This window comes from Camelina sativa, chromosome 6, assembly GCF_000633955.1.
Source record: "Camelina sativa cultivar DH55 chromosome 6, Cs, whole genome shotgun sequence".
NCBI lineage: Eukaryota > Viridiplantae > Streptophyta > Magnoliopsida > Brassicales > Brassicaceae > Camelina > Camelina sativa.
The window spans coordinates 19,235,317-19,250,206 of NC_025690.1; the positions used below are offsets into that span (position 1 = coordinate 19,235,317).

General features: G+C 36.1%; 3 protein-coding genes, 1 long non-coding RNA gene and 1 pseudogene across 11 annotated transcripts in view; 3 read left to right on the plus strand and 2 right to left on the minus strand.

Moving 5' to 3' along the window:
- LOC104792316 lies at positions 7-2,349 on the plus strand. The gene is made up of 5 exons (XM_019246929.1): positions 7-83; positions 309-1,246; positions 1,330-1,445; positions 1,530-1,653; positions 1,734-2,349. Exons 2-5 carry the CDS (start codon positions 1,052-1,054, stop codon positions 1,929-1,931), a joined length of 633 nt encoding a protein of 210 aa, XP_019102474.1. The 5' UTR covers positions 7-83; positions 309-1,051; the 3' UTR covers positions 1,932-2,349.
- Positions 2,474-3,772, plus strand: LOC104792315. The gene is made up of 3 exons (XM_010518433.2): positions 2,474-2,826; positions 3,167-3,343; positions 3,457-3,772. Exons 1-3 carry the CDS (start codon positions 2,761-2,763, stop codon positions 3,679-3,681), a joined length of 468 nt encoding a protein of 155 aa, XP_010516735.1. The 5' UTR covers positions 2,474-2,760; the 3' UTR covers positions 3,682-3,772.
- LOC104792314 lies at positions 3,858-5,254 on the minus strand (annotated as a pseudogene).
- Positions 5,556-8,400, plus strand: LOC104792317. Of its 7 annotated transcripts, XR_769048.2 has the most exons (6): positions 5,556-5,775; positions 5,932-6,043; positions 6,403-6,678; positions 6,780-6,830; positions 6,972-7,033; positions 7,122-8,400. It is a non-coding gene; the product is annotated as an uncharacterized LOC104792317 (long non-coding RNA). The 7 variants fall into 7 exon arrangements; XR_002038663.1 differs by having other exon boundaries at positions 6,780-7,284; positions 8,034-8,400; XR_769044.2 differs by having other exon boundaries at positions 6,780-7,033.
- LOC104792319 (protein Brevis radix-like 1) overlaps positions 9,970-14,890 on the minus strand; it is a 6,147-nt gene continuing 1,226 nt past the window's right edge. Inside the window, exons 1-6 of one of the 2 annotated variants that reach the window (XM_010518436.2) lie at positions 13,895-14,849; positions 13,293-13,449; positions 11,005-11,387; positions 10,774-10,903; positions 10,386-10,672; positions 9,970-10,302 (exon numbers count right to left, since the gene is read on the minus strand). In XM_010518436.2, coding sequence (XP_010516738.1) covers positions 10,224-10,302; positions 10,386-10,672; positions 10,774-10,903; positions 11,005-11,387; positions 13,293-13,409 — 996 coding nt within the window. In that variant the 5' untranslated portion in view covers positions 13,410-13,449; positions 13,895-14,849 and the 3' untranslated portion in view covers positions 9,970-10,223. Of the gene's footprint in view, positions 10,303-10,385; positions 10,673-10,773; positions 10,904-11,004; positions 11,388-13,292; positions 13,450-13,894; positions 14,850-14,890 lie in introns of those variants that run through there. The other variant, XM_010518435.1, reaches the window with a different exon arrangement.

Genomic DNA, 14,890 nt, shown 5'->3' on the forward strand with positions numbered 1-14,890 from the left:
GGGGGGGGGGGGGGTATTGGACTTTGAGTGAGAATCGCGTCGGTCGTCTTCCCCATCGATTCCTTCTTCAACCATGTCTTCCGGTAACATCTCTCTCTCCGTAATTCTACGTTAAATTCGTGTTGAGATATATCTATCAGTCATACAAAGTATGTGATTTGGTTTTAGGTGTTTAAAGCCTAAAAAAAAACAGGGTTCAATTGTGGTTGGGTTCATAGAGTCGTTAACTTGTTCTAGCTATCTCTTGTAATGCTTTTGTTTCTCTAGTAGATTATTGAATTTGTTGGGGGTCCTTGGCTCTCTTGCAGATGAGCTGTTTCCTAACGCTGCTTACATCAGCACACCCAGGAAATGTATCCTTGGAAAACGTCTCTCCAGCATCCACTTTGAGACAGTTGAATCCAACAGACTAGCTCTCCATGAGCTTCTCTTCACTGAGGATGCACCATGGCGAGTTTCGTCGGAAAGAGCAGTGCTTACTATCAGTCGCCCTCCGCTTATCTCTATGTCTCTAAGCCTACGGGCCATTTCCGCCGAAACGCTGAATATGTTTGGGAAATTAAAAGACTAACATCTCATTTCTTTGTGTCCCAATCAGATTGATCCTGTTTCATTCTCTGTATATTTCCCTGTGACTACTGTGTTATATGCATTTATTCTAAATGGGGACAAAGTTACTGTATCCTATTCCTATATATATTCATCGCATATCAAGATCCTATATGGTCATCTTTTTCTTTGGTTTTGGGTACTTAGGAAAAAGCCTATAAAGTAATCATGTGGCTCAACAGAGAAACCACTTGTTTCTGGTCACAGGCTACATAGTGGGAGTTAGAGTTATAGCCTGGGAACGTTTCTGGTCTAGCCACTTGTTTCTGACTGAGAAACCTGAACTCCAATTGGGAGGCATAGATGGAACAGATAATGTCAGAAAATATGGGGTTTTTTTTTATTTCTTTTAATTGAGAAATGAAACATCGTTAGCTATGAAATGTTCTCAGCACATTAGTATGAATGCATTGGTTGCATAAGCCTCTGTTTTTTCTTGAGAATGCAGTTCATGGCGAGATGTGAAGAGCATCGGAAGAACTCTTTGGCAGGTTTTCTTGCTATGCATAAGGAAGTGTTTATGAACCAGTCTCAGCCAATCAAAACCGTTGTAAACTCCTCCATAGGCTGTCTAGGGGGAGCTGTCTTTGGTTATACACTAGCCACTTTGTTGCCCCAAATCACAACGCATTCCCACGTAATCTTTTTCTATAATCGGATTAGTGTGACTGGAATGTACAGGCCATTTTCATTGATTTAACTTGGCGTTTGAATCTGTAGACTCTTGTTGGTGTGCCATGGGTTCAAGCTCAAGCTTTTGCTGGTGTTGCCGGTGTGTATTGTGCAATATCAGGCCTAATTGAAGGGATTAGGGGCAAAGAGAGTCTTCTCTCTGCGTAAGTTTCAAATCCAAAACCATATTTAGATTTTCTTAATTATCATTGGTTTGAGTTTTTTTTAAAGATTATTCAAATATGCAGCATGGTACCAGCAGCAGGATCTGGTGCGGCTTATTCTTTTCTAAGTCGAGATTGGCAAGGACGACCTATCAACCTTCTCTATACCGCCATTGGGTTTACTGTATATCAAGGATTATTGTATTGTGTAAGTAATTGTATACTCTATTCATAAGTCATACAATTAATGCTCTTATTATCTCATTAACCTCAATTTCTTTTACTTAGTTGTCAGATGTAATCATATCAAACCCCAAGTACAGACAAACAAGAAGTCTACTTAATAAGCTTGAGTTGGAGAAATACGAAAAAGAGTTTAAAAAGGCTAATCTGACCGATTCTACATTGATGTTGCTCACTAATGGGTATCTTTCAAAGCTTTTAGTTTTTCTTTATGTAGCTATTAGACTAATCCAGTTTGCATAAGGAAGCCAGCATTCCACCAGGGGCACGGCTTTTAAATCTACAACATATGCAGAGTTCCAAAGATCCCGTTTATAGACAAATGAAAACCATGCTGGTCTCACTAGGTTTCTTGGTCCTCTGTACTCTAGATCGAGGACTTTGAATCCTTCAAAAACATCGAGATGGAATCCAAAGGAGTTACAGGTCATGAAGAGCACACATACTTTGGTTCCATCAAGAAGGTGAAAGTCGGAATCTTGAAAAAAAAAAAAAGAATACAACATTCCAATGACACTAGAGCTGGTTTAAAATAAGTTAATTAAAACTATTATAGTCATTTTCACTATTAAATTAAATATTCCGTCTAGTTGATTTTGTAGCTTTCTCGATGTGAATTGAATAAAATACTTTATTCTGCAAAGAACAATATAGCTGAACCACAAAAATTTGTCATTTTCCAATAAGGGAATTTATTTCAATTTTATAACAAGGCGATGATTCATCAATTAATAGTTATACTAACTTAATTTTCAAAGCCAAGAAAAGTTGTTGAAGGAGAATATTATCAAGAGGAGACCCAAAGAAAGAAAGAAGCCATAATAATAATACAGAGAGAAGAATCTGTTCAAACCAAGCAAAGCTTAAAGGCTTTAAAGCTCTGAGAAAGTCCACTGCAATATTCTCTACAAGATTTGAAGAAGCAATCTAATCTTTGTTGGCTCTGCTTTTAAGAATCTATATATACTCTTCGTCTTCAGGACAAGTTTGTTTTCTTTTCTTCTTTGTCTCTGTTTCATCTTGAAATATTCAAAGTTAAGATCTAGGAGGAAGATTCATTCATCTCAATAGCATGGTTGGTATTTTCTCAAGATTCTCTGTTGTTAGAGGCGGCCATAGACGAACTCAGAGTGCCAACGTAAGCTCTCTTTTCTATTTGCTTGTCTTATTCCAGTAGAGATGGTTATATGGAACATGAGTTTTTTGTTCTGTTAAATTATTGCTTGACCTTTATGTTCATAAAGATTCCTTCTTAGAGTATGATGCTTCTCAGTTTTGCTTAAATTCTTAGAGTTGCTTGTTTTCTAAACTTTTAGCTGAATATTTTGAGCTTGTTTTCATAGGTTCAAGCTATTATCTGCTTTTGTAACCTGATTAGATTTCAAGCAATTGTTGAATCTAAGAATCCTTTATTTATCTGAAAAAAGCCATAAATTGATTCCAAGCTACGCTTGACATGAATCTTGTCTTATGGTCAGGATGGAAGGGAAACATTGCCTCCAAGATCTGATCCTGTTGCTTCAACTAACTCCGCAACCGCTTCAACTCATGGGATCGAAGTAGCAACAGAGTTTAAACCGGTGGATCACCCGATGGAGCCCTTAGACAACGATCAACCGATCCAATGCCCACTCCCCGAGCCATCCATTCTCAATGTATGATTCTTGAAAAAGTTTGCAAGAATATAAAAAATGGTTTCTATATATTGTGAAAAATGCAAAGATAGGAGTGTTTGCAGAAAGCTTTACTCTTTGTTTTATGATCATAGGACGGGAGACTCTGGAAAGAGAGAGTGTCGGCTTCTTCGATGAGGAGACGAGGTGATTTGGCGATTGTCCAAGATGGGATGGATGAAGAATCTGACGTTTCTGTGACAATTCCATCAGGGACTAGCCAATGCAATACCAACCGTCTGTTCTTGCCTTCGCTCAGTGCGCCCGAACACGACTTGCTTAATCTACTAGAAGAATGCAAAGTATCTGGTAGTATCTAAGAGCCAAGGCTGGTCTAGACTCTTTTTTTTTTATATATTTTGTGTGTAAGAACAAAACAAGATCATAATGAATGTCATTTAACTTAAATCATATATTTCATGTTTCTGTGAATTATGAAAGATACATTGTGTAGCCAGTGCTTTCCCAATTAAGACCGTTTCGTTTCCTCAATTGGCTGATGGACGCAGTTGCTACAGTAGCTTGCATCACACGCCACACAAGTTTTATTCAATTTCTATTTCACTTTCCTGCATCGATGACATGTCAAATTAATGCACAGAAGGATCCATGACTTGACCAAGGAACAAAACCAGTCCGCTTCTGTGTTCTTTGATGAGGAAAAGGAAAGGATGATCCGCCACGAAGTCATACTTCTTTAGCACACGAGAACCACATCCTCCACAACCTCTTAATGCGGCAGCAGCTGCAGCGTTCGATCCCACTTCATCGACCTCGATGCAAGACTTGTGGAAGATCTTGGACGATGGCACCTCCAAACCAAAAGCCTTGAGAGCTTCAGAGGCTTCGAAATCAAAAGCAAATTTAAACCTTGGAATCTTGAGTTCTCCTATATCTCCCCGGTGGCTAGGAAGGACCTTGTTGTCCTTAAAGAATCCACGAGTAGAAGCTAATCTCTCCAGCATTGCATGGAACCCATCTTTCTTATCAGGGAGATAGATTTGCATCGAGAAAATACGACAGTCTACGAGTCTTGGTCCTCTGTACTTTAGATCGAGGACTTTGAATCCTTCAAAAACATCGAGATGGAATCCAAAGGAGTTACAGGCCATGAATTCACCTCTTTAGTCACTTCATCAGCCTGTCCAAAACAAACATACAAAAACAGCTATCAACATCTGTGATTTGATTTCACAAATTAAAAGCCTTGCGTATACTTCATTTAGCACAAATCTTAACATGTTTGTATAAACCCTAGCTAGTACTTTATATATAAGCACACATATAAATCCAAGTGTCTAAGCATGTTACTATGTTACATCTAAGCATGTCACTGTGTTACATACATCTAAGCATGTTAATAGCATAATATAATCCCTGGTAAATTTACCAAGGAGTTAGGTTTATCTGGATCAAAGAGAGAGTACCTTGGTGAGAAAGTCAACTTCGTTGAAAGCAGCTTTATACGAATTTAGCAAAAGATCCTTGAAAGAAGGTTTCACAAAGAGAGACTTTTCGATCCAGAAGCCATTCGCCGCCAATATCGTCGGGCCGCCAATCGCAGTGCTGTCGGCGAGGACGGTGGTGACGATCCGGGAGGAGACAGCGTGAAGCTCATCGGTTGAAGAAGCCTGGAGTAAAGAGAAAATCTGTTCTGCGGTGTCTCCGGGAGATCTGGCGGCGATAAAACTGAGTATGACGTTGATTAACGCCGGCGAGAAGACGAGGTTCGAGGTTTTCCCGGCGGTAGCGGCGATCACGTGTTGAGTCAACCTCAGAGCAATGTCGTTTTGATTCCCTACTGATTCTTCCAGGTCCATCAGGATTTCATATTGTTTCTCTATTGATTCTTCTCGGTCCATCTTTCTTACGGCGAGTTAATTTTTTGGGGATTTTCTTGTACGACTTCTCTTCTTATATGTTTTGATCTAACCTCTTAACATAATAACCTTATTTATAGAGTTATTATGATTATAGTTTTATTTATTTATTTACTAAAATTTATTTTCATATTATCCCAAATTAGCTCATTTCTGTTTTATTTACTTTTTTTTTCTAAAAAAAATCAATACAATAAAACTTTCTTGTTGTTGACACATAAGCTTCAACTTTAAAGCATAGCTTGACACATCGTTTAAAATCAGTATTTAATTAAAATATTTCAATTAATACACATAGGATTTATTTTCTTGACGCTGTTTTTTTATTTACTCTCTCTAACTTTAGCAATTCTCTCTAACATTAGGAATTTTTAGGAATCATGATCGTTTCGTTGCAACAAAAAAAAAGGTTGCAAAACGCGAGATCCGATTGGCCGAAATTTTAAACGAAAGTTTTTTTTTTTCCTTTTTTTCTTTCTCTGTTGTCGAGAGACGGTGATGACGAAAACGAAGACATGCTCTATGCTTCTGCTGGTACAATTCTTCTTGTTTTCGTTGGTAGATCTTGATGAATTAGTGTTGTTTATATCTGATTAATATTAGGCTTATATGAATTGGGAATTAGAAAAGTAGGGTCCTTTGTTGTTTGGATTTTAATCGGAAGAATGGGTTTGACGGTGGTTGGAGTAGGTGCCGTGGTGCTGCTATTGAAGGGCGACGTCAAGCAAACTGCCACCGTCGTAAGGTGTAACGTCAAGCACATCCGTCACTAGCTTGAAGAAGAATCCTCTGCCGCCTCCAAGTCGTAATTCTGCTCTCTCTCTATTCCTTATGATTTCTCCTTTGCGAAGTGTTATGTTTGTTAGTTTGGTGGGGTTTGTGGTTTCGTAAACCGGTTCACTCTCTCATTTTCGATTTTTTGCCGTGAGCTTAGCTGTGTTGGAAAGCTTATGGTATGAATATAATATCAGTTGTTTAAATTCTAGGATCATCTGAGATTTTGTAACTTGAGTAAAACATAAAAAGATTGATTATGATGGCAGTGGTTTGGGTGGGCATAGTTATGTGATTGAGCAATGTTGGTATTAGTGATAGATCTGTAGCGACACAAGGCAAATTTCTCTGTATGTGTGCGACTGATGAGTTTGATGCGGATATCAGGGAAGCCGAGGCCATAAAACCAAAGGAAATAGAGACAAAGGTTCCGAAGAAGGACATTCCAAAAGAGAAGGATTAAGTGTACCACTATATATAATGGTTCTTTGGATTGAAGTGGTAGATTTGAAGAATTTTTTTGAAAGAATTTGACTTAAGTATTATCTTAATTGAATCTAATATGTTTCTGATTTGGTATTTTGTTTGCATCGACGAGGAGAGTTCCAGGTATGTTGCAGGACAACAGTTGGCTCTTGTTTTAAACTCCCTGCTGGTGCAGAGGTCAAAAAGAACTCTTTGATGCAATTGTCTCTATTTCCTTTAAATGACAGAGAGAGAGAGAGATATGATCTTAATTATGCATTTTTTTTTTGATGTTGCAGGACAACAGTTGGCTCTTGCGTTCATTCTGTATGCTCGCTTCTGGTGCAGAGGTAAAAAGAGCTTTGTCATACTCTCTTTTTTCGTTTGTAAATGACAGAGAGAGAAAGAAACTTTAGTGGATTTTATGGTTTGTATGTTTCAGTTAACAATGGGTTGTAGGTTTCTGTTATGTATCTTTGCATGTATTTCAGGCAGAAAGTGCTGTTTCTGCAATTTATTGTAGTGGTATTATCTTGGTAGGGCTTCCAATAAGGTGAGCTAACAAGAAACAAATAAGGTTAGTTAATAATACTAACTTATCACTGTGAGATTAATATTTGCTTTGTCTATGTGTGTGAAAGGGTAAGCCCGTCAAAGACGCCTGTAAGGCCACACTGCTGTGATGTAAACTAAAGCTTATCACTATGTGTATAGTGTTTGTTACTGTATTATCTGGAGTAGGACCTTCACATTGACAGGAAGGACTTCTATGGTGGAGAGTCTACTTCACTTTTCGACAATCAGGTTCTACTCTATGAATTTTTTTGAAGATATATGGTCGTAAGGTCGTTTAAGAGGTTTCCTTATTAGTTTAAGATAAATTGTTTGGAACTTGAAAGTGAATAGTAGAGTAGTGATAAAATAACTTTAGGAGATAAGGAAAAATAACTTTCTATCCATCTGGTTTACAAGCTACGGTCTTCTCTCCACATATAACTTTGATATTTTAGCAGCAATAATGGTAGGGAGAGAGGTACACATAAGAAGACAAATCGTTTCTGTTTGATATTCTCTGTTTGATTTACTTAAATACCCACACAAGTCGAGAAGCTTTTTTCTTTCTTTCTTTGTGTTCGAGAAGCAGAGAGGGTTCCAGAAGCAATATAAAGGTTGTTCCTTTTTTTTTATTTCTCTGATTAAGTGAGATTTTAATGTTAAAAGGGTTTCTAGATTCGTTGAATTTTAAAGGGGTTTATGGTTTTAAGGGCTTCTTAGAAGCTTTTAGCTTCATTTTGAGAAACAGTGGTGAGGTTTTGGGGTTTTTGTTTCAAGTTCGAAGCTTTATTTTTTAAGGGAATTTTGGGTTTTGAATCTTATCCAGTTTTGATCGAAATCAGTGAGAGTTCTTTGAGTCCTTAACTGTAGTTTCTGTGTACTAAAGTTATTGACATGAAAAGCTTTTATATTTTGGTTCTTGAACTTATATAGTTGATGTAAAGACTCTCTTGCTCTGGTTTTTTTAGTGTGATTTGTATAGCTTTTTGTGGCAGTAGATTGAATCAAGGAGTTGAAAGTTTTTAAAGATTTTGAAAGTGTTTTAGAGATGGATTAGAATAATCATGGAGGTTCATCAAGCTCACTCCCACCTTTTCTTACAAAACATATGAAATGGTTGATGATTCTTCATCGGATTCGATCGTCTCGTGGAGTCAGAGCAACAAGAGTTTCATCGTTTGGAATCCACCGGAGTTTTCTAGAGACCTTCTTCCGAGATTCTTCAAGCACAATAACTTCTCGAGTTTTATCCGTCAGCTTAACACATATGTAAGTGTTGGTTGGTCTTTTGTGTTTTGTTTGTTTGATTTTGAATCAGTCATCTTCTTTGGTTGGTTTAGTTTAGTTTGGGTTTTTGTATTGTAGGGTTTATGTTTATTTTAATTTTTTGTTAAATAATTGTAATTCTTTATTGAACTCTACAATTTTTGAATAATTTTATGTAATTGTTTATTTATGTTTTCAATTTTTATTTACACAATTAATATTACAGAAAAATTAAATAAACTAAGTGACAAGAACAAGTATATATGTAATATGTTGTAAGAGATAAATTATGTTTGATTAAGGAGACAAATGTTGAAGTGGCTAAACTTAAAGTTCTACAATCTATCAAGAAAATTTACAATGTAGACATTTGAGGGTTTGTGAGTGAGACTAAGGGTTTGAAATCTCTAAAGTTATTTTTAGGGTAAAAAAATTAAAATATATTCAACAACTAATTTTATGAAATAAAAAAATTCAAGTATCTAATAATAACAAAAAAACAAAGTCACCATTGAAATTATCAAAAATTTATGAAATTTGATTTCAAACAGCATAAATTTATGAAACTTTTTTAAATAACATATATTAAATTATGAAATTGAAAAAAAAAACAAAATATAAAAAAATATAAGAAAAATAAAATAAGAATCTAATCTTAATCTCGCGGCGTAGCGCGGGTCTAACCTAGTATATATAAAATTTCCTCTTCTTTTACATTTCCTTTTTTACTTATTTTCCTTTTATCTAACTTGGTAAATTTACTAGTACTGATAGATTTTAAACTTTTTATCCAAAGTTGTGTAATCGAATTATTTGTTGATCCAGAAAATTGTGAAATCGAATTTAATTGAATGGTTTTTGTTCTGTTATATAAGATTTGTGCTTGAGCTTAATGTTCATAACGATTCCTTCTTATCATCTTTAGATGCTAACAAATAATAAAATTAGGCTTAGAGTTGCTTGTGTAGTGTTCTCTACTTCCAGTTGATACTTCTCAGTTCGTTTATTGGTTTACCTCAACCATCATTCTCTCTGCTCTTTTGTAATCTGATTCCGTTTAATAAAGCTAAAGTTGAATCTAAGATGCTTTGTTTTCTACGTAAAAGCCAAAATTTGGTTTCAAGCTACACTTGGCATGAATCTTGTTTTATGATCAGGATGGCATGGCAGGGAAGCATTGTCTCCAAGATCTGTTTTGTTCTGTTAAAGAAACAAAGATCGATCTTTTTTCTTCCTTACAATAGATTGAGAGCATCACCCTCACCAGTTCCACAACTGGAACTTCGTACAACATCAAGCTTAAGCAAACATAGAGCATCCCTAGATGCCGTAGCTTGCATCACAAGCCACACAAGTTTCATTCAATTTCTAGTTCCCTTTCCTGTATCGATTACATTTCCATATCCCATTTGGTTAATTAACAGAAATTATGAGCAGACCCTTGGTTTTAAAGGCTTGAAGCGGAAGCAGAACTAGACTTTTTGATTCAAGAGGGTTTTGCAACTACTTCGTGTGTGTTCGTTACAATTAAAGTCTTTTGATATGTTTTCTCAAGTGTATTATTTTTCTTTTTCCACTCCATTTGAAGGTTATATCGAGTAGAATATGTGACAGTTAAATTCCCATGATACTATGCGCTACTAACAAATAAATTTGAAAATAAACGCATGGGCTAAAATGAACAAATAAATAAAGACATATAAAGCTCATGTCATCGTCAGGAAAATTACATAGCTATATATATCAAAACGCCGAGAACCAGCTAGAACTACAAATCTCTAAAAAAACTCAATTTGTCGATTCAGTTTCCACTCTGATTTCCTTCCAAATTTCAGAAGATGAACAAAATTAACTCTGAATTTTGTGTATACCTTTTTTGTTGTGTTAAAGAAGATTAAATATTGGTCTCTTTTGATTTCCTCTTAGAGGTATTGTGTTTGTATCCTGTCTCTGTTTTGCTCCCACCATGTCTTGGCATGCACTTCACCAAACCGTTCCCGACTGCAATTAACACCCGGTTCGATTTAGTTTTGAGTAAACTAGCTAAAAAGAGATTTTCGTATGATCGGTAGAGTTTGGTTTACCTGAATCTGACGCGGCGTAACTCTCTGGTTCCATCTGGTAACTGTCTGATGGTAATGTAGACGCCAGGCTCGTCCTCTTCAACCCACTCAGCTTGCATTTCACTAGCATTACTCATGGAAGGCGGTTCGTCCCTCGATGAGGTGGTGATTCGTGCTGCGTCCATTGGTGGTCCATAAAAGTGATGTGGCACACTGCCTCCTGGTGGTCTGAAGTTGTTGTCTCTTTGTGTCCAGTCTCTGCTTTCTCTTGCTGAGTCTATCCTTGTGTAAGTTGAATCTCTCTGCGACTGAAAGAAGAAAACAAGCACAAGTTGAAAGATAAGATGATTTACTCATAAATAAACCTTCTCTTAAGTTGTAATGTAAAGATCAGTGATGATCTAATTACCTGGTCTTCGGATCTACCAGGGGTTTGAAGGGCTTGTCGGTTAAATCTTTGAACATTGTAAAGCTCAACTATTCTGTCATAGTTCTCACCCCACCATCTCTGAGCCTGCCACTTGTCGAATACCTCCCGGCTACAACAAAGATAAAAGAAAATGTTAGCTTCATCTCACATCAAATCATTGTGTGTCCTCAAATACAACTTATTCTTGAAAATGTTATGGATGTCATGTACCTGAAACGTATCCGCTTGAGATCATTCCCTCCACTGGGAAGTGAGACGAATGTGATATGAACACCTGGCTCTACTTGAGCCATCCACTCCTTTGGCTCATCATCTTCTAGTACAACATCACAAGACTGAGCAGAGATGGATTCACGTTCACCACCATACATTGATGTGAATGGCCGTCCAGATTGATGGTAGGAGGATCTTGGTAAGTCCCAAGCCGGAGTGGAGCTAGTGCTTCCACCCGGATAAGGGTATGGAACACTTTCTGATGCAGTGTCAAAATCCGGAAACTTTCTCTGCTCTTTCCTCAAGTTGCTACTCGAGGAGCCCGGAGTTGGCTTGCTTGGTTTATGAGCACCGGAGAATTTCGACGCCATATCTTTAATCTGCATAGAGCATCCATGCCAAAAGAAAGCTGACAGAATTATAACCTTATACACACAACGTAGTACTAGGTGATCATTGGACAGCATAATGTTGGACAGAACAGGTAACAAACAGTAAGCAAGTAATAAAAGTCTTCTGCCATGAAACAAAATGAGTCAAGAAATGGATGATTTTTCTTTTATCCCAACTAGGAAAAAAGGAGTCTACTATCATCATTCATAAAGAGCATCAATAAAGCTAGAAGAAGATCTGATATAATTTGAAACATAAAATATAGTTCATCCTGTCTTCTCCGTGAATAGAACATAATCATAACTTCTTTTTTTGCTTCTTTTGATTTACTATATACATATATATACTTGCCCCACCACAAAATTCTTCTTTTCTCATGTCTAAATAAGAATCCACTAGGGACTTATTCTAGGAAAGTATATATAGATCAATCTTCAATAACAAGCAAAAAACATGTTCAACAAGGCGTGACTCCCATTAGCCTTTTTAACCTTAATGAAATAATATCCACACACATATCATCAGCCACTAGTAATCCTAAAATTCAACGTGAAACATAATTTTGAAGGTTTTAATTATTTGTACTAATTGTTGCTCCAGTTAATGTCTAGTCACATAGAGGGGAGGNCGTCCAGATTGATGGTAGGAGGATCTTGGTAAGTCCCAAGCCGGAGTGGAGCTAGTGCTTCCACCCGGATAAGGGTATGGAACACTTTCTGATGCAGTGTCAAAATCCGGAAACTTTCTCTGCTCTTTCCTCAAGTTGCTACTCGAGGAGCCCGGAGTTGGCTTGCTTGGTTTATGAGCACCGGAGAATTTCGACGCCATATCTTTAATCTGCATAGAGCATCCATGCCAAAAGAAAGCTGACAGAATTATAACCTTATACACACAACGTAGTACTAGGTGATCATTGGACAGCATAATGTTGGACAGAACAGGTAACAAACAGTAAGCAAGTAATAAAAGTCTTCTGCCATGAAACAAAATGAGTCAAGAAATGGATGATTTTTCTTTTATCCCAACTAGGAAAAAAGGAGTCTACTATCATCATTCATAAAGAGCATCAATAAAGCTAGAAGAAGATCTGATATAATTTGAAACATAAAATATAGTTCATCCTGTCTTCTCCGTGAATAGAACATAATCATAACTTCTTTTTTTGCTTCTTTTGATTTACTATATACATATATATACTTGCCCCACCACAAAATTCTTCTTTTCTCATGTCTAAATAAGAATCCACTAGGGACTTATTCTAGGAAAGTATATATAGATCAATCTTCAATAACAAGCAAAAAACATGTTCAACAAGGCGTGACTCCCATTAGCCTTTTTAACCTTAATGAAATAATATCCACACACATATCATCAGCCACTAGTAATCCTAAAATTCAACGTGAAACATAATTTTGAAGGTTTTAATTATTTGTACTAATTGTTGCTCCAGTTAATGTCTAGTCACATAGAGGGGAGGGAAAGAAAAAAAACACTGACATAACCTATTAAAGATAGATTTGTAAGAGATTCCAAGGAGGGAAGTGATGTTGCATCACCACCCGTAAGATCTTTTCTAAAAGATCCGAATTTTGTTTGTAACCTGCATGCAGCCTTAACTACAGTAACCTCTCTATTACTTTTGTACTTGATAGCCAGATTTCAAAACTTTTATCATACAAAAAAAAAACTGTTTATATAATTTCTTTTCACCACAATTGTTAAAACAGTTGTTAAAGGGCCATTTTTCTCAATTTTGGGTTCTGTGGGTTTTGTTTGTTTCATGACCAAGGCATTTAGGAAAAGAAAAAAAAAGCAACAAAATAAAGTGAAAAACAAAAAGAGGGTAAGGAATGAAACAAGGAAAGAATTGATCTTTAGGGAGAGAAAGAGACCTGTGTAGTTAGGCTTTTAACGGCTTCTTTAGTGTTGGGAGTGGTGCTCCCACGCGCTTCGTCTTCTTCATCCTCACCTCTGTCTGCCATTTTCGTACAATTTATGCAAGTAAACATCTTTGCACTCTTTTTTATGCTCTCTGCCTTTTGAACACCCCTATATTAATAACCATAAACACACTGGTATTAAACATCACAACCAAACCAACCACTACTCACCATTCATAAATAAAGATAGATATCTAAACGAAACAAAAATGGTAAGTGGTGCTAGATTGCTAGAGCTTAATTAATTCTAGCATTAGATAAGCAACTCAACTAATAAAAAGTTAGTAAAAACCCAATAAATAAACATTTTGAACAAATGATCGTCTTCTCTTCCTGAAACAAGTAGTATATATATTAAAGAATAAATTGTATATATAAACACATACAGATTAAAGAATCATATTTTATGTCAACATTTCAAGAAATTAAGGAACTCACGAAACAAAGTGGAGAGAGATACAAGTTTTTTTATAGTGTAATTAAAAAAGCCACGCTATGAAGGTTCATAATTAGGGGCAATATCTTGATAAAGACAAAAGTGTTCAAAGATTAACCTGGGGATCAGAGAGGAGAGGACCACAGAGAAAGAAAAGAAAAGAAAAAAAAAACAATCTCAAACGATTGTCGAGGCACCTGAATAGATCAAATTATAGTCTTTCGAATAATAATAATAATATCTATCTGATGATATATGATCATGATAGAGACAAGCGATGATATTTTAAAAAAAGAAAAGAAATATATAATTATATAGAAAGTGGTCTGAATAGAGAAGCCAAACTGAGTGTGTAAATGCTTTGTTGTGCAGCAATACCCAAGTAAAAGACCCCATCTCCTCGTCACACACACAACACATAAATCAAAAGTTTCAAAGAATATTTATATTATTCCTCCGGCAAGCCGAAGTTTCTGACATTTAAATATTGGATAATAATCATATAAATATTTAGAGAGCATTATGCAATTCTATATAAAAGCTAAAAAACAAACAATATGTGTTTTCTTCTCATCACTAGCTCGTCTCCAAAATACTGAAAAAAAATATATTAAGAAGACACACTCGAATTTATTACAAGCCAGAAGTAAAGAAAAGAACTTTGCAACAAAATGGAATCTTTAACGGTCACGTGTATGAAAAAAAAAAAGAGAGCTAAAACAAAGAAAGAAAGAGTTGGGTTCAAGTGATGATGATGGACCAAATCTTAATGCATGTCGAAGAAATGAATCGAATTCAAAGTATGTAAAAATATTAAATGTTTTCTCAACTAAAAAACAGAATTGATAAATAAAAAAAAAATCTCAGGTATTACATTGAATAGGGAAGTATGGGGTGAGTTTATGATACCTTTGTAATGGATATGTCTATAGGGTTAAATCCTACCCAAAAAAAAAATGTCTATAGGGTTAAAAGCGTGTGTATGTCTGAGCTGAGGGTTGAGTAATTATTTCCTTATATAGCCCATCAAGGCTGCAGAGATTTAGCAGCAGCGTTACAGGGTCAGAGTAGTAATCAGAGTAAATGCTGGGAAGCAAAAGGACGAAAAACGTAA

Excerpts from the sequence above, each read along its gene's own strand:
- LOC104792316 (XM_019246929.1), top strand. The coding sequence starts at position 1,052 with ATGCAGTTCATGGCGAGATGTGAAGAGCATCGGAAGAACTCTTTGGCA. Across the intron at positions 1,247-1,329 it reads AAATCACAACGCATTCCCAC|ACTCTTGTTGGTGTGCCATG; the intron begins GTAATCTTTTTC and ends TTGAATCTGTAG. Across the intron at positions 1,654-1,733 it reads ATCAAGGATTATTGTATTGT|TTGTCAGATGTAATCATATC; the intron begins GTAAGTAATTGT and ends TCTTTTACTTAG.
- LOC104792315 (XM_010518433.2), top strand. The coding sequence starts at position 2,761 with ATGGTTGGTATTTTCTCAAGATTCTCTGTTGTTAGAGGCGGCCATAGA. Across the intron at positions 2,827-3,166 it reads GACGAACTCAGAGTGCCAAC|GATGGAAGGGAAACATTGCC; the intron begins GTAAGCTCTCTT and ends TCTTATGGTCAG. Across the intron at positions 3,344-3,456 it reads CCGAGCCATCCATTCTCAAT|GACGGGAGACTCTGGAAAGA; the intron begins GTATGATTCTTG and ends TTATGATCATAG.